The following is a 20924-nucleotide window of genomic DNA, read 5'->3' as shown; positions in this document are numbered from 1 at the left end:
CTCGTATACTTAAGAATGTTTTCTTTAATTTATTTTGATTATAATAAAATACAATATTTATTCTTGTAAAATATTATATTATGTAAAAAAATATTATCCAATGTTATCTATATCCACCAACAAAGTTTAAATATAAATATTAAAGTTAAATGAAAAGGGGATATGTGGTAAAACAGATGATGAAAAAAGAAAAAGATAAAACAGTGGTAGGAAAAAAAATATACAGTAATGTTTGGGTTATAAAAAAAAAAGTGTTTAAACTGGTCTTAACCTATCTAATTTAGCATAAGTTAACCAAAAACAAATGTGATTGCGTTGTTTTAGTGCGGCGTGTTTGGGTATCGAAAAAGCGCGTGAGATGGAAGAAGAAGAAGGTGTTCCGGTCGAAGCAGGCACCTCCGACGGCGCAGTGAGTCGAGCACGGAAGCTTCTGTTCCGGAGGATTCTGGTAGGGATCAAAGACGGAAGGTTCTTCCTTGGCTCCTTCTACTGCATCGACAAGCAAGGCAACATCATCCTCCAAGACGCCGTTGAGTATCGCAGCACTCGCCAATCCTCGCCTTCTCCCATGGAGCAGAGGTGCCTCGGCCTTATTCTCATTCCTTCCTCCTGTCGCACCTCTTGCCACGTCGATTGCTCTCTCCAGGAACACTTCTCCCTCCTTTCTCTCCGCCCTAGCTAGGTTTTCCTTTCTTCCTCTTCAATTGTTGCTTTCGACTTGTGTCTTGTGTTCTGTAATTGGATCTGAATTTCCTTTGTTGAATTGCGAATGTAAGAAATTGTGGAGAAATGTACCGATTGAAGTGTATGCTCTATTCTTCGGATGGAGAATTTTGGATTTTTGTGTTTTGAGGTCAATACACTTCCTACTAGAGGCTTAAATATAATTTGAGTTAATTCATGCCGATTCTACACTGAATTTTAAATACGACTATATCTTAAGCAAATTGTCCATGGTATATAGCACCTTAATTGTTAATTTTCAAGTCCAAGCATAATCAGCATAGCTACTGTTTTACGTTGATGCATTGAGTGAACATTTTCTTGATGGTTTTGGTTTCTTCTTTCTCAACAATCAAGTTTAAAAAGTTGTGCACGAACCGGAAACTGTTGGTTTTAATTTTGGATAAACAAAGTAATTTGCCATAGCATATTTTTAATTGATTGATATGAGTCATATTTAAATACATTCAAATAATTAAATATAAAGATTATGCTTCATAATCTTAGGGACTACTATTTATCGTGGAAAATAAAATAGTAACTCACTTAAAGTTTAGGGCAACTCACTTAAATTCAGAAACTAACTCTAACAACACAATAACTAATTTAACTAGTTCAAACTAAAATTAAAATTGTTTTGACAACATTTACAACATATGTTCTTAACCGGTGCTCCTTGTATTGGAGGTTGCAAACTTTACCATCTTTCCTAAAAAATCAATCTACTGATTTACAATATCTTAGAGAATACAACAATTTAATCTTTCGTTTTTGGTAAAAAAAAATTATGTTGAAATTCTATTGTTTCCTTATGTGACTGGGTCATAATATCTTTTAACTTTCAAGTTCTCAGCCAAGATTTTTAAACATTTTTCATCATGCTCAATTTTTATAATTTTTTTTCTTTATCTCTTCCATCGGCAATATACGTCTTTTTGTGTGTACTCTTGAATACTAATTTCTTTCTCTAAAATAGATTTTGTGATGATACCATATTTTTGGTTTCACTTCTATGCTTTCTCTTGATTATACAAAACTTTTTCCTTTGTTGCTGCCAACCTTGCTTTAATAGAAAAAATAATTTGCTCCTCCTCCAATGAATTTAGAATAAAACTATTTCCTCTCATTTTTATATCTTTCTCATAGACATCTTTAATCAAACAATGTTTGTTTTAAAAAAATACTTTATAATCTTTCTCAATGAGCTGTCCAATAATCAATAAATTCTAATCAATTTTAGGAACATACAACATATTAGAAATGAATTTTGTACTTGAGTAGGTTGAGATTGCTACAATTCCTTTTCCAATCACAACAATGTACTTGTCATTTCCAACTCAAACCTTTGATGTGCTTGCATTACTTAGTTTTTGAATGGATCCTTGTTGTTTGTCATATGGTTTGTACAACCATTGTTAATAAGCCACTTTTGACTTGATTCAATGCTAGAGAAACATGTAGCAACAAATAGATACTCCTCCTCCTCTTAATCAACAACGTTTGCCTCCTCCTCTTTATCAATAACCTTTGCTACTTCATCGTGTGGTCGATTTTTATTTTTGCAAATAATAATTTCATGTCCTGTTTGATTGTACTCATTGCACTTAGCATTAGGTCTTCTCCAACACCTAAATGGCGGATGTCCTTTCTTTCCACAATGTTGGCAAGACAGATAAGATTTCTTCCAATTTCCTTTTGCATTGACTAATGTTGACCTTGCTCCTATTCCATCAAAATCCTTGTTTTTCTTGTACTTGGTCACATTTTACTACTTGGATAATAAGGCTCCTTCATTTGTTGATTCCTCCCTCATGAGCCTTTGTTGCTCTTTGGCTTGCAAAGTATGTATAACTTTTTTCAAAGAGATCTCAGATAAATCCTTTATATTTACTAAGACAATTATTGATGCTTCATATCTCTCAGGCATTGTAATTAGAATTTTTTCCACAATTATGGAATTTGCAAATTTATCACCCAACAATCTAACTTTGTTAGCAATGTCAAACAATATGTTCGAGAAACCTTTAATTATCTCAAACTTTTTCATCTTTTGCGGTTTGAATTTCCTAATCAAATTCAGTACTTGCATGCCTTAAATTCTCTCATCCTCTACATACTCTTCTTTTAAATAATTCCAAATTGATTTTGTTGTTTTGTGGATCATGATTCTAGTATAGATAGGTTGAGAAACACCAACAAATAGGCATGACTTTGCCTTTACCTTGGTTTTTTTTTGTCTCCTCATGATTCTTTACTTGGGCCTTGGTGGGATTTTTTAGGCAGCAGATGTACTTCATAATCCTCTTCCACCATATCCCACAAATCCAACACCTCTAGGTAAGACTCTATTTTCACTACCCAAAAATCATAGTTCTCCTCATCAAAGATAGTAGAAGTAACTTGCGAGTAACTTGATTCAATATTCATTTCACAGGTCCTTCAAGAAGAGCTCAAATATCGATTGTTAGTTTTAATTTTGGATAAAGAAAATGTAAAAAGAAACGTAATAGGAAAGACAACGTGACTAAGAGTATTTTACAACTATAGAAGCATATTTTAAATAATTAGTATGACTCATATTTAAATACATTCAAATAACCGAATATAAAGATCATGCTTCATGATTTTAGGGACTGCTATTGATAATGAAAAATAAAATAGTAACTCACTTAAAATCAGAAACTAACCCTTTAACAGACAAATTCAAACTAAAACTAAAATTGCTTTGATGACTTCTAAGACACATGTTCTCAACAGAAATGAACAATGGTCACCTGTTGACCTTTTTGATGAAATGAGAAGGAAGATCTTTTGGTCTTTGTTTGTAGAAGACAAAATGGTGAGTTGAACTAAACAAATGCCAAAAGGGCTGCAATAGTTAACATGGAAACCTTTGGTGATAATGTTAGGTGAGTTAAGTCCCGGACTTTATCAATGCTTATAAAGTTGCTTATATATTATTTACCAACAAAATTTCAGATCGACAACAGGAATCTAACCTACGTTTTTTTGAAACCATTATCTTAATAAGGTTACGGTAGATTTAAACTTAACCATGCCAGCATCTCTCAGCACCATTGAGAGAAGACCAACATCCACAATCCGAAGGCAATGACATCAAGTCATTAGTGGACCTCACCAAAACAGACATGTTTAATAAGTTATTTAGCAAACTTATAAATTAGTTTGATTGAACATACTTTAAATTGAAATTTTAAAATCCCCAAGAATTGATTAGTTCTTCTTCTTGTACGCAATAACACTTAAAAATTCATTGATCGTATTATCACAAATTTAAACACAACACATTTTGTTTAACAATTCTGTAAATGAGGTGCCTTTGTTGACTTTTTTTTCAGTGTCTCAGAAAATAAGAACTGCTGTGAAAAGCAAGTTACAAAATTTTTGGCAGAATTTACAGAGTTTTTTTAGAAAGTTCAAGTGTATAAGTTAGGATACTCATTTCAACTTTAGAACAGACATGGTGTTTCATGTACAACTTGAATGTAAAATTGATATTCAAAATTTAAGTTTATGCAATGTAAGATGAACAATCAAAACCTATTGCTATAAGGTGTTCCGTAAACAATAAGGTATGGTACAGTTCTGATAACTGTGTCGATGGGAATCGCAAAGTTAACACCTGATGATACTCCAGTCCCTGAAATGCATCAAAAAGAGCAAAAAAACATAATTCAGTTAACAATCTAGTAGTCCAAATTATTCTAATTTAGTGTTGATAATGCTGCTTAAAGTAAAAGGAAGGAACTCTTATTCCTTCTTTAATAGAATATGTTATGGAAGTATATTCATAAAAATAGAAGAGGAAGAGCATCTTATTACCTTTCCTAGTGAAGGTGGCTGTGTTTACTCCAATAACATGGCCGTACGAGTCAATCAATGGTCCACCTGAATTTCCTGTTCATATCCATGCACAAATAAGGTCATACAGCTACATAGTCTCATGACAATAGGAAAATACTGAAATCCAAATTAATATGAAGAATCTTTAGTGTGTTTTAAACAAACTATTGTCTCAAAATTGGAATTTCAGTCAACAACAAAGTCATGATTTATACATAACATCTTGACATGGGAAAACGGTTGGATCTAGTGATTTTTCTCAAGTAAAACGTTCTAACCAATATTTTTTTTCGCCACAGTATATTTGTTTCCCCCATTTAGATTAGAATGAAGTGAATTTTCCAGGTTTGATCTCATAAGGCAGTATCTTTGCCAATAATGAGCAGCCATCTGTACTAGATATAAAGATAACGAGCTGGCATTGTGGACGTCCATGTCATATGTAGCAAAAATACTGTATTTTCTTGTGTAGATTTCTATAAATTAATCCAGAATCATTGGGTAATAAAACCAATTTTGTTGCAGCAGCTATGGTAGCTATGAATTTAGCTTAACTGGTGAAATCACATCAACCAATATTACATGCACAAACCATATTTTAAAAAACATGATGAGATGAGAGAGGTTGAAATGTTGATATTATCCAGTCTCAATCAACTCCCAAGAAGTTGTAGAGTGCATGGGGAAAAATAGAAGTTATTCTTTTTGTTAATGTGCAATATAAGTTAAGGTACAAATTATAGTTTCCATACATTAACGTAGTTCCTCAAATTTAACTTAAAGAGGGAACAAATATTTGTGGATGAGGGCCTAACATAATCAAATTCAATTAAGAGTATAGCTTACCTGCATTAATTGTTGCATCAGTTTGAATAGCTCCTCTAATGGCCCTTCCATTTGGTGATGGTATCTCGCGGCCTAAACCACTGACCACCTGCATAATTTACATCAGACAATACAGAATGATCACATTATACTTTTTTGGAGCATCATAAATTACTATAAGGACTTAAACCTAGTGCCTGCACCCAAGTTCAGGTGGCTTATAATGGTTACATGTTGATTGCCTGTCAATTAGGCATTATACCGAAGAATGCAACAAATCTTTAAATAGGACAGCACATAAATAATTTCTTGAAATTTCACCCACCAGTTTTCATCCTTCTTCTGCAACTACTTTGCATGATTGGATAGAGATATTAGATTCAAATTTATTAAAAAATTACCCCTGTTGTGAGAGTGTTCTCATATCCATAAGGATTTCCAATGGCAAAGCAACTCTGGCCAACACGTAAATTGTTAGACTGACCAAGAACAACAGGCTTTATATCGTATCCATCAACATCAACCTGCAAATGGAACAAGTGTTATGCATATCTTACAGTGACCTATGATGGGGTTATTTTTTATAGTATTTGTCTGAGGGGATATTTTATGAGTATAATTTTTATAAGATTATTACACAAACATATTCCACAATGATGAGATATTGTCTGTTTTGGGCCTTAGCCCTCACGGTTTTGCTTTTGGTCATTACCCAAAAGGCCTCTCAATCATTGAAGTATGTTTATGCTATATAAGTTGATATTTTTTATCATATTTTATCGATGTGGGACTTGTTTGTATCCAACAAGGGACCTAACTTTTCATGCAGCGGAATCTGTCTTTATATATCACATTATCATTATCATTCTTTTTTTATAAGGGTTATTGGTTGTCACCAAATCCAACCTGCAACATTTTTTTTTGTAAGGGTATCGGTGTTATTTTATAGTATTTGTCTAAGAGGATATTTTATATATTATTTTTATAAGGTTATTATACAAGCATACTCTACAATGATGATATATTGTCCGCTTTGGGCTTTAGCCCTCACGATTTTTCTTTTGGTCATTACCCAAAAGGCCTCTCAATCATTGAAGTATGTTTATGCTATATAAGTTGTTATTTTTTATCATATTTTATCGATGTAGAACTTATTTGTATCCCAACAACCTACATACGGAGAGAGAAAAAAATGCATAAGTAAGCTGTAACTAAGATTGCACTATATTAGCTTTATTAGGTAGACAAAAGAAGAGGAATGAAAATCTTCCATCTATCTGTTTATTTCTAACATATAAAATCTAAAGCTGCCACATCAATTTCTTTCACACTCATTTTATGTTATGTCAGCAACTTTTCACTGTTCTAGGCTCCTCATTCCCTCTCTTTTCAATTCCTTGGAGCACATAACCAACTTTTCATTTCTAGTTACTTAATCGTTCATTGTCTTCCTTTGTCTTTTGTAGCTTTGGTTATTTTATAAATGAGCATGATTTAATCATTATCAACCTTATCAATTACCGAATAAGCACTAGCCATTTAATCCTCAACTTCAGTTTCCTTGTCTCCCCGACTTTCTTCTTACTCTGTTTCTACTTTTTGTATGACATTCGTACTTATCTCCATATCTTTTATTTTATTTATCCAACCACACCCTTCTTTGTCACGATTATTCCTGATATCATTAGTGTTGTTCATCAAGGAAAAATAGTGAAAAAGAAAGGGTAGACATATTATATTTTAAAAGAAACAATTTTTATCTGCATTTCTCGTAGTCATTTTTTTGAAAAAGTTGACAAAAATCAAATTTTTATAAATTATTTGCATGCTTATTTTTCCAACTGATCATGTCCACATGCTAAGCTCACTAAACATTTTGATGAACAACAAATTTTATTGCGAGAAATCAAAGGATATTTATGATAAATCAGAAAGTTTTCATATATAGTGTTATTTATAAGCCTAATATATTGACAAATTGATTTTTAAATGTCATCCATGCAATGTGTGAGCTTACATCTTGTTCTCTTTAAAACTAGGGAAACTGGCCTCATGAATAGATGCCACATTTTAACTGATATCAAAAGGGGCTTAGTTACATTACCGATTTTTTTCACAGAGAAATGAGAGGCACATGAAGAAGGCTGGCTATGTGATGGGTGATATTTATTTGCTACAATCTACTTTGAAGTGAGTAGTCAATTAAAGAGATACTATATGCAGATATACCATTAAATTGTTCCAAAAAAGGATGATATATCAGCTCAAAGCATTCAACTTAAAGCAGATGCAGAATCTATTAGCATACTCATGCCACCAATTATTTTATCCACTTTCTGAATTTGTAACCATGAAAATTGGTGTCCTTCTTTTGGTGTGATTTTTCCAATTCATTTATGTTTACCATGAATGGGAGCAAATCTACAGCGCTGATGAAGAATTCTACATCAGCCTCTGGCTACACTATGCAGTGCACTAGTTTGGTTTTCTATTACTAAGGACCAAACAAGTGCATTTTTGTACCAAGGTAATAGGTTTAAGTGTCTTCAACTTAGAGGGATGATTTGTTGTCATTATCATAAGATGAAGGGAATTTACAAAATGGTAAAGCCTGTTTTGTCCAAAGATGCTGAAGTCATTTTTATTTTGGTCATAGCGAGATCTTTTGACATCTGTGTATCTTTTGCTGATGCTTCACCCATTTCCATTTTCACATCACTATCATAGCAAGCCAACAAAATATCTAAGGTCCTAGCGTAGTTGATTCCATGTAGGAATATCGTAGATGGCTTTGTCAAAAGGCTTGTGGTCAAAGACATTAAGCGAATTTTTTTTTTACCGGACAGAATAGTACAGCTTTTGCAGCATAAATCAAATCTGTCTGCATATTTGTACATGATAAATACCGACATAGTTACTTACTTGGCGTTTCAGTTTGTTGAACATCAAATCTGTTTGATAATTTTTAGAACCTAAGAAGGGAAAATTGATGCCTACACTAATGTTTGCTAATACAAAATATATCAACATGCTCAAAGGAACTTTGGACTGGAAGATTTAGGCTTTCACATTATGAGGGTCCCAAATGCCCTTATAATTAAAAAAAAAATGCAGGCGTTGAAGTACCAAATGAGAACATGTCAAGACAATGGATTATAAAGAGGAAAAGGGGAGGAAGTATTTATGAGTGAGAGCATAGAGAAGATGCCACAAGAGTGAAAAGAAACCACATGTTCAGAAAAGGAAGAAAATGAAGAAAAAAAGAAGAGGATTGGAATGTATACCTTCAGAACAGCTAGATCGTACGCTTGATCACACCCAATTATCTTCCCTTCCCTGTAAAAGCTATTCCCTTTGGCATCAACTAGGAACACCTGTAGTGTGTAGACAGGAGTATGAACGTGCAATACTATTGCTACCCAGATAAATGCTAGTAAACAGAATCATATATCTCCCACCTAAAATATTATTAGGAGTTTAATGGAATTAACAGCATAAGGGAAAACCTTACAACGCTGTAAACCACTTGTATCAGTAGCCAGTTTATCAACAACATGGTAATTGGTAACCTGTCCACCGGCAAAAACACATGACTACTTTGAACAATCACCAATCAGTAACATGTGCAATCAAAGACTACATGTAATTATCTATAGCATGCGAGAATCTACAATTAAGTTAACCATTTTCATGAATTTTAAAGAAAAATGCTCAACCAGTCAACAGTAAAATAAGATAAACGAGTAGAATCATATCCAAGTGGGGAGAACCAATTCCCCCTTGTGATTTGGCTTTTCTTACTATGTGACCAAATTTATCCCAAATGAAACCTGAACCAGTGCCTTCCAGTTTTGCATCTTCATCTTCATTTAGCATGTCTACCTTGGAAGAGCTCTTGGGAACTTTAGTCAATTCAAGGTCTTTAATGAAAACAACCGAAAGTGAAGTATCCTGTGATAATCCAAGTTTAATCAAAAAGGAACAAAAATCACATTTTGAGGATGTGATACAGAACAAATATAAGAAGAGCATTCAACCAAGGAGTGTGTTACTATGTGAACAAAATTGGAGAAAAGGGGTTGGTGTGATGTGACCTGAAAGAGTTGCACAAGATGGTCTTCTTGTTGCTGAAGCTCATCATCATCTGGCACGGGCTGTGCAAGTGAAACTGGTGTTGAATTGAGAAGTACGAGGCTGGAACCAAAGATTACGTCTCGACGCGAAGTAACAGAGGGAAAGGTCTTTGTTGAGGAAGGAGTAGGAGCAGTTAGCATTGGAAGTGGAAAGAGGTTATTTTGGAGAGAAAACAGTGCCATGTCTCAGAGACACAATGGAGATAAGATCATCCATTCATTATTACTTGGCTTTTCTTGATTCCAGTTACTTTTACGTTCTTTTTACAATGCTGCACATAAATTATGAACCAGACTTTAACATGCTAATCCAATTTATTAACAACTAGATATTCACATGAGTTGCAGGGTTAAAAAATGTGTAAGTTACATTGGAAAGAAAATAAATTATCTAAGTAATTTAATATTATATTAAAATTTATAAAATGTTTATGTAAGATATTCACATAAAAAATTAATTTAAGTCACAGAAAAATAATAACATATTCTTGATACGTTGTTTAAGATTATTTTTAGTAGAGAAAATTAGCACCCTAATATATATAAGATGTAATATACAAGTGTGCTTGATAATGTGTATGAATAGGTGACAGGAAAATAATTAGAAGGGGTTAAAATAGTTGAATCTTAATAAGAAAAGAGATTTTTTGTTTCATACCTTGGTGCGGTAGATGGTTGAACCTTTTGTAATAGAATTTTTTTGAAAATTTGTTTTCTAATCGATATAGTAGAGATGAAGGAAAGTCTTATGCAAAAACTATAAGGCCTAGTTTGCTTTGAACATCTTATAAAAATTAGAAAATAATATTGAAAAATATGTATGGTTACATTTTAGAAAACATTTCTTTTTTAAAAATCAACTAAAATCTCAAAATTGAAATAACGTTATTTTTAGTTTTCGAAAGGAAAAAGAAAACATGGTAGCATGTGGTAATATTTATTGATATTTATCTTTTCTTTTCTTTTCAAAATATATGTTCTTTTTAAGGTCATTGTTTCTAAAAAATTTTACTCGTGTTTTGTATGCTCTCATTATTCCTACTCTAGTGAGATCAGAGTATCATTACCTGATGTCTCATATATATGTGATTGATCTTATCTTTAGGTTTAGAGAAATTGTTGTATGATATCTTAAGAATATATTCTAGTGATTGTGTGGAGATATTGTTATTGATTAGTGGAGAAACTATTCTTGATAGTTGGAGATATTTCGTTAGATGAATATAATGTGCTTGATTATGATATTGTAGAATATATTCACGCCAAAATATCCCGCTAACCGTTAAGAGTTAACTGCCTAGGATTTCATAATGGGCTGAAGGCTCAATGTGGGCAAATAGGAGAAACAACTTGACCTGATCGAGTTGGGTGATACATAAGCCCCCCGAGCTCCAAGCTCTTTAGAGTAAAGTTGCCCTTTTGTCTTAGAGATATTGAGTTTTGCTGGCAAGGGCGAGGTGTAGAGGTTAGATCATGCTTTGACTGGATTCATTGAGGAAGGTTAAATCTGTTGCACTCGAAGTGCTTGTAGAGTTGATTAGGCTGTAATCACTTAGGATCTCAAAGCTCGTGATTTTAAAGATATAAGAGCTTGTTCAGTCAAAAATCGTGCATGAATGTTGAAGAGGACCGCGAGAGCTCATTTGCATCGAAAATCACATGTGCATGAGAGCTTGTTTACTCGGAAATCACACAAGAACATTGTAAAGGAAGGAGAGAGCTTATTTACTCAGAAATCACAAGTGCACGAAAGCTCTTTCACTTAGAAATCATGCAGGAATGTTGTAGAGAAATGCGAGAGTTTGTTTGTTTGGAAATTGCATGCGTGTGAGTGCTTGTTTGCTCAGAAATCACACAAGAACATTGTACAAGAATGTGAGAGTTTATTTGCTTGGAAATCGTGCATGAACTCAGACATAAGAGCAAGTTCCCTAAAAAATTGCGTGTGAAGTTGAAAGTTCATGTTATGAATGCAAGAGTTTGTTTGCTTAGAAATTGCATTTGAAGTCAAACACAAGAGCTTGTACACCTTTTAATTCTTGGTTCTTTTATAGCAATTGTCTTATATTGCTACAATCATGGCATGACCTCCCCCCTAAAGACGCGCCCTGTACACCTTTCAATTGGATTACAAGTAATTAAGGAACTAGATTTATGTTCTTTGCATTGTTTAGTATGTTTGATGGTAACAATCTTTTGGTTTGGTTTTGGCTTACTATTGCTGCAATAAATTCATTTCTAAGTATCCTTGAGAGACAATGATTGACTCTTGGAGCATGCCTTTTGTTGAAGCATTTAGCAAATCAAAAGAAATTCATTTATATCAGGTACACTAATCTGTTTGTTTAAGGTTTTATGCATTTCCTTGTGGTTGATTGTGACATATTAGTTAGCTATTTATCCTTTGTTTGCTTGTTACCTCGTTGATTTTCCCCTTTTCTCTTGTCGACAATGTCAAGTTCAATATTCATGTTCTCCTCATTAATCGTGGGTTGGAAATGAAATCGTTTATAGGAGGGTTTTCCGAGTTTGACTAGCATCATGGCATTGATGCCGAATGCCAAGCTAAAAGATGTTTCCTTAGTAGTTGATTGGGGAGGTCAATGGTATGCCTAGAGTATATTAAGGAGTTCATCTAGCCATGCTCCTTTGGAGGGTCCGAGGCATGTCCTATGCTTGTTCATGATAACTTTCTTGGCTACCTTAGCTTGACCGTTAGCTTGTGGGTGCTCGACTGATGATAACTTGTTTAAGATGTCAAGTTCTCTAAGGAAGTCTTTGAATTTGTTGTGTATGAATTGTTGTCCATTGTTAGTGGCTATGGCTTGTGGAAGGTCATATCTATAGATCATGTTTTTCCATGAGAACTTTTGGATATTGTTTGCAATTATCGTTGCTAGTGATTCGACTTCAATCCATTTGGTGAAGTAATTGATGGCGACTATGAGAAATTTGACTTGTCCTTTAACTACTAGGAAAAGGTCTCAATATCTAATTCCCCATATTGCGAAGGGCCAATGAGAGTGAATGCTATGGAGTTCTTCTATCCGTTGGCGTGTGAGTGTGCCAAATTGTTGGCAGGTTGGGCATTTCTTAGTAAAGGTTTGGTAGTCAACTCAGGTGATTAGGTAGTAATATCTTGCTCGAAGCATCATTGTCTCCATTATCGTGGTGCCTAAGTGCATTCCACAAATGCCTTCATGTATCTCTCATAGTACATAGTTTGCCTGTTCTTTATTGAGGCATTTTAGCAGGGGAAAAGTGTGTCCTTTTCTGAAGAGTTTGTTGGTTATAACAACATATCAATATGATTGTAGTTTTAGCCTTCAAGACTCGGTCGACTTGACAGGGAGTTTACTCGTTGTGTGGTAATCCCAAATTGGCACCATCCATTCTTTGTTGACGGGTTCGACAATGTTAATACTGCTAATAGTGTTGATACTAGGTGAAACAATAGTTTCTTATATGATTGTTTTGTATTGTCCTAACTTCTTTGTGCTTGCTAGTTTTAAGAGGAGATCAACCCAAGCGTTTTATTCTCACGATATATGAATGATTTCAAACTCCTTGAATTCAGCTAAGTGCTTTGGCGAGTAGATAATATATTTTTTAATTGAAGATCTTTTGTTTGGTATATCTCGAGTATTTGTCTAGTGACCAACTAGGAGTCGCTATAACACTTCAATTTTTTGATATTGATCTTGTGAGCGAGGCGAAGGCTTCATACTCAACCTAATTGTTGGATGTTTTGAATCTGAACCTGACAGATTACTCATGCATAATTTCATCGTCGTTCTCCAGAATCAAGCTTGCACCATTACTATTCTTACTAAATGAGTTATCTACTCTTAGGGTCCATTAGTCGTTCTTTGCTGTGGGTGTGGGTATGAGTTCTGCTACGAAGTTGGTAAGACATTATGACTTCATGGGTCCTCGTTGTTCATAACTAAGGTTGTATTTTGATATCTCAATTGACCAAGCTATCATTTGGCCAACAAGCTTGGGTTTCCTTAATATTTGCTTTATTGGGTAGTTATTTTTGAATACCACTTGGTGACTTTGGAAGTATCATCATAGATAGGGAGCTATTGTGATCAGGGTGAGTATGAGTTTCTTAATGACTTGGTATTTGATTTATCCTTTATGGTGGGTTCTGCTAATGAAGTACACCGGTTGTTGTTTGTTATCTTCTTGGATTAGGTCATAAGAGGAGGGGTAATCCTTGCGTTGGTATGCACAATATAGGTGGTGTTGCAAGGAAGGACTTTAAGTGTCTAAATGCTTCTTCACAGGGATCGCCCCAAGTGAATTTTGTCAAATTTTTTTAGAAGGTTGAAAAAGTGTTTGGATTTTTGGGCCATGTTAAGGAGAAAACGAGCTAGTGACACTGGTCTTTCGGTTAATTTTTATATTTCTTCTACTATTTTTGGACTTCTTATATTGATAAAGTTTTCACATTTGTTAGGGTTGGCTTCAATGCCTCTGTGGGTGAGCATGAAACCTAGGAATTTTCCCCATGAACTCCAAAAGTACACTTTTCCAAATTGAGGCGCATATTGTGCTTATTAATTTGAGCTAGGATTTTAGCTAGATCAGTGACATAATGGTCAAATTGTGTGGATTTTATGACCATGTCGTGAACGTAGACATCCATATTGAGACCAATTTTTTCTCGGAAGATCTTGTCTATCAATCTTTAGCATGTTGCCCTAGCATTTTTTAGGTGAAGGGCATTATTGTATAGCAATACTTGACATTGCCAGTGATAAAGGCTATCTTTTCCTTGTTGGGTAGGTACATCATGATCTAGTTGTACTCGAAGTAAGCATCTAGAAAGCGGAGCAATTGGTGGCCAAAAACACTATCAACAAGGAGATCAATGTTGGGGAGCAGGTAGACATATTTTGAGCAAGTCTGGTTTAAGTCAATGTAATCAATGCACATGAGCTATTTTTCATTCATCCTTTTGACCATTATGACATTGGTGAGCCACATTGTTAATGTGACTTTTATGATAAAATCAATAACTTTGAGTCTCGTGACTTCCTATTTCGTTGGGAGGTGCCTTTCTTCACCAAGTTTTCATTTTCTCTAGGTAATTGGTTTTGCTTGCTTGGAGATAAAAAGTTTATGCATATGAAATCGGGTTGATCCATGGCATATCGACACTATTCCAAGCGAAGAGGTTAACATTTTTAAGTAAGGTTTGGATAATGCCCAAACGTGTGACAGGGGAAAATTATTTGCCAATCTTGGTTACATGGTCAGGTTTGGGCTAACTTGAAGGTCTTCCAACTCGTTGGTCGATGTTGGGCGACTGTCTTCATATCCAGATCGAGGATTATGTGGGGTGGCTATGTCCGTTAGTAAATATTTAATGTTTACTGGCTTGACATGTTCGTCCTCTCTGAACTTGGTTAGGAGCTCTATGTAACCTCATGTGTTGATCATGTGGCTAGTGAATCCTATCAACAGTTTATCATATGGGCCGATGATGTCCTAAGGTAGCTGCATTTGGAGGAAAGTTTTCCAGTTTAAAATATTGGCTTAGGTAAATTGGGCAAGATAAAGGTAATCAACTTGACTTGACCAAGATTATTGCACAATAATAATAATAATAATTATTATTATTATTATCTTTACAATTATCACTGTTACTATTATTACGGTCGCTATTATTGTTATTGTTGCTACAACTGTCATATAAGATATAAGATGATAATAATAGTGGTGACATAAAAAAAATAATGATAATAATAGTGGTTACAGAAAAGAAAAAAAAAAAAAACAAAACAAAACAAAACGACGGTAAAAGTGGTGGCGTTACTACCATGTTGCTGTGTCACCACGGTTGTGAACTGTTCTGGAGTAGCTTGCAAGACAGTAATAACCTCTTTAAAAACCGAAACTGTAACATCAACAAATCCTAATTAAAGCCGTCTCACAGTGTACACCCATCTTAATTGTACACAGTACGTACATACAAATCCTAATTGTTGGTTCAACAGTTGCTTTCACCTTTAACACGAATCCACAATAAAGATGTACGCCTAATATAGATAAGGCCCTCAATATATGGTTATATTAATATTGCAGATTTGTCACACAAGTCCAATATATCCATATGTGGCCACAATTTGATTTCTACAGATAGAAGGTTATTATCAGTTTATTTAATTCTCCATTTTTCTACTAATGATTTCTTTTTATGGTATATATCTTTATGAAAAAGGATAAAAGGAGTGGTAATTAGACGAAATTAAAGGTGTACACCCTCCAAAATAAATAGTCAATAGAAATATGTTAGATTATATACCATGTATCAGAGAAAAGATAATTAAGACTAAGCTATTCAACATTTAAAACAAGGACAGTTTGGAACATTCCTCTATAATTTTTTTTAACATAATTCATAATTATTACTCTATACATTCTAACGCACTTTTGGTAGACCTTCTAAACATCTCTAGTTGCCTGAGATCTAATCTGCCTATTGAATTTCTGAATAAACTCCTCAATCCTTCTATTAAGATCCTCATTTGACATAATGGAAAACTCATTATTTTCTTCCTCAACACTTGCTTCAACCTTCATAGTCTCTGACTTTTTCACCTTGTTCACCCTCGCCTCATGCACCACATGCTTGGCTCTATTATGTCTATCAGATTTACTTCGTCGGTAAATTCTTGCAGGGATTGCTTTCTCCACAAAATTTTCACTACCATCACCTACTTGCAAGTTATGAAGTGTTGGTTTTTTCTCATTGGAGCACCCACTAGGTTTCTTAGGTTGATTTAGTGCCACGATTTCAAGTACACGTTCAGGGATATTTTGAAAAGAGATAGTTTCTTTCTTCTCCTCTAACAGCTTATGACTACCTAGCTTTTGTTTGGGAATAATGCATTGTTTATCAACTTTTGCATCATATGAGGAGACATAGTTTCTGGCTTGACTATGCTGCACATACTCTTCATAGAGATCTTGTTTCTGTTTGGAAGAAGAGAATGCTCCATAGTCAACAGCAATGATGAGGATGAGGGTGTTGGACATGAAAAACCAAAAGATGTTGTTGTTGAGGAGGGAATAGGGAGATAGGTTGAAGGTATAAAAGATACATATGTAGATGAAAAGAGAGAAAATAGAGGCAAGGAAGGATAGACTTTTTGCTTTAGGGTATGTAGATACATACTCTTTTGGTTTGTAGTACTCTTCCTCTAGATATAGTGGTTTGGCCATGCAGGAGGCTAGGGAAGTGACAGGAGTGTGAAGCTTGTGTGATGAGGCTTATTTTAGAGTGTTTATAAACTTGAGGTTTGGTGGGAGTTCAAATGAGAAGTGTAGAGCTTATATATATATATATATATATATATGTGCGCAATATTTGATTCATGATTAGTATCAAATGATTGATCCACTACAAATACAAATATACCCTTCACTCTCAGGTTGGCAAGTTTTATTTCCCTTCATATATCATTTGAATCATGATACAATAAAATATTGAACAAAAATGTGCCAGCTAATTTAGTGAATAATTTAAACCCTATGATCAGTTGAATCTTGATTTCATCAGTATTATACAGTTGTCTTAATGATCATAGTTATGTTAAAGCAGACACATATACCCACTAAATTCACGGAGATGAATCATGAATATGATAATTCAACCATATATAAAACTTGATGTATTCAACATTATATTATTCACAAGGAAGAGAAATTATAGGTACAATTGGCATTATATCTATAAAATAGATACAAATATCTGAGTTTAACTATCAAAATGGATATAGATACCTTTTGGTCTATAGTTTTGGGTATCCTTTCAGCTCAGTTTTCTCTCAATTATTTTGCATGATAGCTATGCAAACTAAAATTTATTATGCATGAAAATGAAAAGAAATTTGGAAACAAGAGGAAGTCAAAATGTCATAACGTCATGATAAGTTAGCATTGATTGTTCAAACGCAAAACACAATGGCCGCAAATCAAGTGTTGATTCACGGATTATCATGTCTTTGATAAATAATTTAATAATTCGTCAAAGATATAACACATTCATACTTTTTTTTAAAAATATGTTTTTATCCTTTAAAAATTGACTCTACTTAGTATTAATTCTCAAAAAAAAAAAATTCTTAATTTTAGTCATCTAAATTTATATAATATCTATTTTTAATTAATTTTTAAACACCATTAATTTTTCTTATTAAAATAGGTCACCCCATTACTTAAAGTATCATCAGTTTTATTAACATGAAAAATTTTAATTTAAAATATTAATTATTTTAAGATTAAGTTAAGTTTTAGGATAAAAATTAATTTCATTTAAAAATTTTCAACTATTCATTCTTGAACCCAAACATGAGGTTCTAGTAGTGATTTATTTTATTTTTTGTTTTTCTATTTAGCTTTCACCCTTAGTGTTGTTTAAGATAATTTGCATGTTGAAAGTTTTGAGAGTTGCAGAAGGTGAAAAAGTATCATCGAAAATCAAAATTTTGAAATTTAATTGGGAGAGTCTTTGTTTAAGTAAAAAAAGAATTAATAAAAAATATATACCTACGTTTTAGAGTAAATAGTAGAAAATTTTAAGTGTAAAATTAATCTTTATCCTAAAATTTAACTTAACCCTAAAATAATTAACATTTTAGATTAAGAAAATTTATATCACTAAAACTAATAATAATTTAGATACTGAGATGACCTAATTTAATAACAACAGTTAATCGTGTTTAAAAAAGAATTAAAAATAAATATTATATAAATTTAAATGACTAGAATCAAGAAAAATATTTTTGAGAGACTAAAATTAGATAAAAAAATTTAGAAGACCAAAAACATATCTAATCCATTTTAATTTTTTCTTCTTCTCAGATATCCCAATCTGTGACAAATATAAATTAACTTTTATCATTGACTCGAAAGATTTTTATTCGTAACGAAAATTAGATGAGATTCATTCTTAATTAAATAAATTAAATCGTCTTGTGAAACGTAGAGAGTCTAATTACTACCGATATAACACATTCATATGCTAACAACAAACCCAAACTTTATATACTGCTAGCTCAAAAGTTATTTTTTAAGATATTAAGATTAAGTTCCCCTGAAAAAAGAGTTATTAAGATTAAGTTGCTTGTTTCATTACGATTGTAGGTATGGTCTTTATTTATCCCTTTTTGCATTAAAATAAACAGAAGCCTTTTTGATTAGATTGAGGAATTCTCTAGAACATATATACGTACATGGAGGAAGAGATTGATGATCATGAGCGTATATTTTGTATTTTATTATATTCTTTCATATCATATGTATCTATTTGTCTATTATAGAATTCACTATGATTCTTGTTTTCTATTCTTTTTTAAATTTATAATATGACGATTATTTATATTTAAACTTGTATGCAAATCTAGAATACAGATTCCCATAGTACTAAAAAAAATACAGATTGAGCAATATGCCAAAGCCAACTTAAATTGAATAAATAAAAAATATTAGTTATCCAATACAACTCTCTTTCTGTTCAAAAATATGGAAATTATACTTCGTAAAGATATTTCCCGCTGTAATCTTGTAGTAGTAGCCATAGCCATGAAAGTGAAACTAAAACATGATTGAACCAAATGTCGGAACGTGTGTGAATTTAATAACCTACACATAGACGACACTTGTGCGATGAAACGAAAATTTAAGATTCCTATGAATGATAAACAAGATGACTAGTTATAGATGCTGTCTAGCTAGGTGTATCATTATCCGCAGGATTGCTGAATTATGACAAATAAACAAAAACCAAAAGCCAAGCAATCATTTACTAAAGTCTGCGTAACTCTTGCAATATAATGGTGTTTGTGGGTCCTTTCCAACAACTCTCTTCGTTTGTGTAAGGTTCAAAGCTTAACACATGTATAGCATGAAACCTTAAAATGATCAACAAGTGGCAAAACCTCCTTCAGCAGCCACGGGTTTAATTTGGGCCCCATTTGATTTGATCATTTTTAATTACCATGTAGGGCAAATACCTTTGTTTTGCTTGATGAGTTTAAATATAGTTACATCCAACACCATGATGGTGACATTAGATTGTGTGGCACAGATCTCAAAATTTTACTCCAAAAAAAAAAAAAAGTTGTAAAATAAAGGTTCCTTAATGAAGCATGTGATTTAGTGGTTATATGACATATAAAGGATCAATCTAGTGTTTTTAGAATTGTTTTTTATTAATGTTAAAATCCTTGAATTTGTTGCTCGAATGCTTAAAATGCTTTCCATACTTGTGCTTAGGTGCTGGTTTTGAAAATCACTGGATCCTTATTAATTTATTTAATTACGACCATGTTAGGCAACAAAAATTCGTGGGATACTACATTGGAAAAAAGCGTTGTCGTTTTAGAATTGGTTAATTATCTCTTTCTTGCGTGATCAAATCATCTTAAAGATTGTGCTTAATTATAAAACCTTGTTTAATAGAATTTTGTAGTAACTAGAGGAACACACCAAAGACAGACAGATAAAGATGGGGTTTCGTATGTTTCATTGATGTTTTAATCTACTATATCACCGGAAAGGAGGTCATGATTTTGGGTTTGTCTGAATGATGGACTTCTGTTCAAGTTCATTAACATATGCTTTTTTAAATTAAAAAATGTAAAATTAATAAAAATAAATAATAAAATTGGTTAGATTTCATTCATAAAAAACTTTTAATGATTTAATCATTAAATTAAAAATTCTTAATACATAAATTTAGTCTGCAAATTAAAAAAAAATCATTTGATACTTTGTTATATAAATTTAAATCAAAATATAAAATGCTTTTATAGTTATCTATTAATTTGAATTAATGAAACAAAATATCATATAATTTTTAATTTTTTTTAAAAAAATTTGTAAACTTGATTTATATATTAATAAATTTTAATTTAACAGTTAAATCATTTAAATTTGATATAAAATGTGAGTTATTGAGTGAGGTAATTTTACCAAGATTTACTCTTATGGGATGTTTGGTAGCTATTTAAAAAAAATTCTCAAAAATATAATTTTTGGAAACTATTTTTATCCCAATTTTCCATAAAAACATTCTTGAGTCTCTTGATGATATTATTCTTTATTATCATTCCAATAAAGGTCACGTGGCCCACATCTAGTTTTTCCCAAGATTTCAATAGAGTTTTTCTCTCTATCACTTGCTTGATAACCAATATCATTTTTTGATAGCGTATATGATTTATTCTCCTAAAGTAAGAATGTACAGTAATAACTTTTAAATATGTCAATATCTTTTATCTAGGCTATTTTCTAGCATATCTTATGTTTTATAGTCTTGTTTTTGTCAAAAATTAGTATTCAAATTTTGTCTAGTTAATTAGT

The 20924-nt window shown here is 32.7% G+C and overlaps 3 protein-coding genes across 3 annotated transcripts; 1 reads left to right on the top strand and 2 right to left on the bottom strand.

Annotated features, from left to right (window-relative positions):
- The first annotated feature begins 231 nt into the window (after nt 1-231).
- Nucleotides 232-901, top strand: LOC109815314 (Small nuclear ribonucleoprotein family protein). The gene has a single exon (XM_020380005.3). The coding sequence runs from the start codon at nt 359-361 to the stop codon at nt 680-682; it is 324 nt and encodes a 107-aa protein (XP_020235594.1). The 5' UTR covers nt 232-358; the 3' UTR covers nt 683-901.
- Nucleotides 902-4165: 3264 nt separating this feature from the next.
- Nucleotides 4166-9783, bottom strand: DEG5 (DEGP protease 5). Its single transcript, XM_020379965.3, has 8 exons — nt 9507-9783; nt 9214-9363; nt 8919-8981; nt 8697-8786; nt 5814-5936; nt 5434-5521; nt 4567-4641; nt 4166-4384 (listed from the first exon to the last, which is right to left on the bottom strand). The coding sequence occupies exons 1-8, from the start codon at nt 9726-9728 to the stop codon at nt 4278-4280; spliced, it is 918 nt and encodes a 305-aa protein (XP_020235554.2). The 5' UTR covers nt 9729-9783; the 3' UTR covers nt 4166-4277.
- A 6084-nt stretch (nt 9784-15867) lies between these two features.
- LOC109815301 (cotton fiber protein) lies at nt 15868-16877 on the bottom strand. Its single transcript, XM_020379982.3, has one exon. It carries the CDS (start codon nt 16779-16781, stop codon nt 16002-16004), a length of 780 nt encoding a protein of 259 aa, XP_020235571.2. The 5' UTR covers nt 16782-16877; the 3' UTR covers nt 15868-16001.
- Between the last annotated feature and the right edge of the window lie 4047 nt (nt 16878-20924).

This window comes from Cajanus cajan, chromosome 1, assembly GCF_000230855.2.
Source record: "Cajanus cajan strain Asha chromosome 1, NIPB_CcT2T_4, whole genome shotgun sequence".
Classification (NCBI taxonomy): Eukaryota; Viridiplantae; Streptophyta; class Magnoliopsida; order Fabales; family Fabaceae; genus Cajanus; species Cajanus cajan.
The sequence above is the reverse complement of the archived record's forward strand: the minus strand, read 5'-3'. Positions and strand labels throughout refer to the sequence as shown.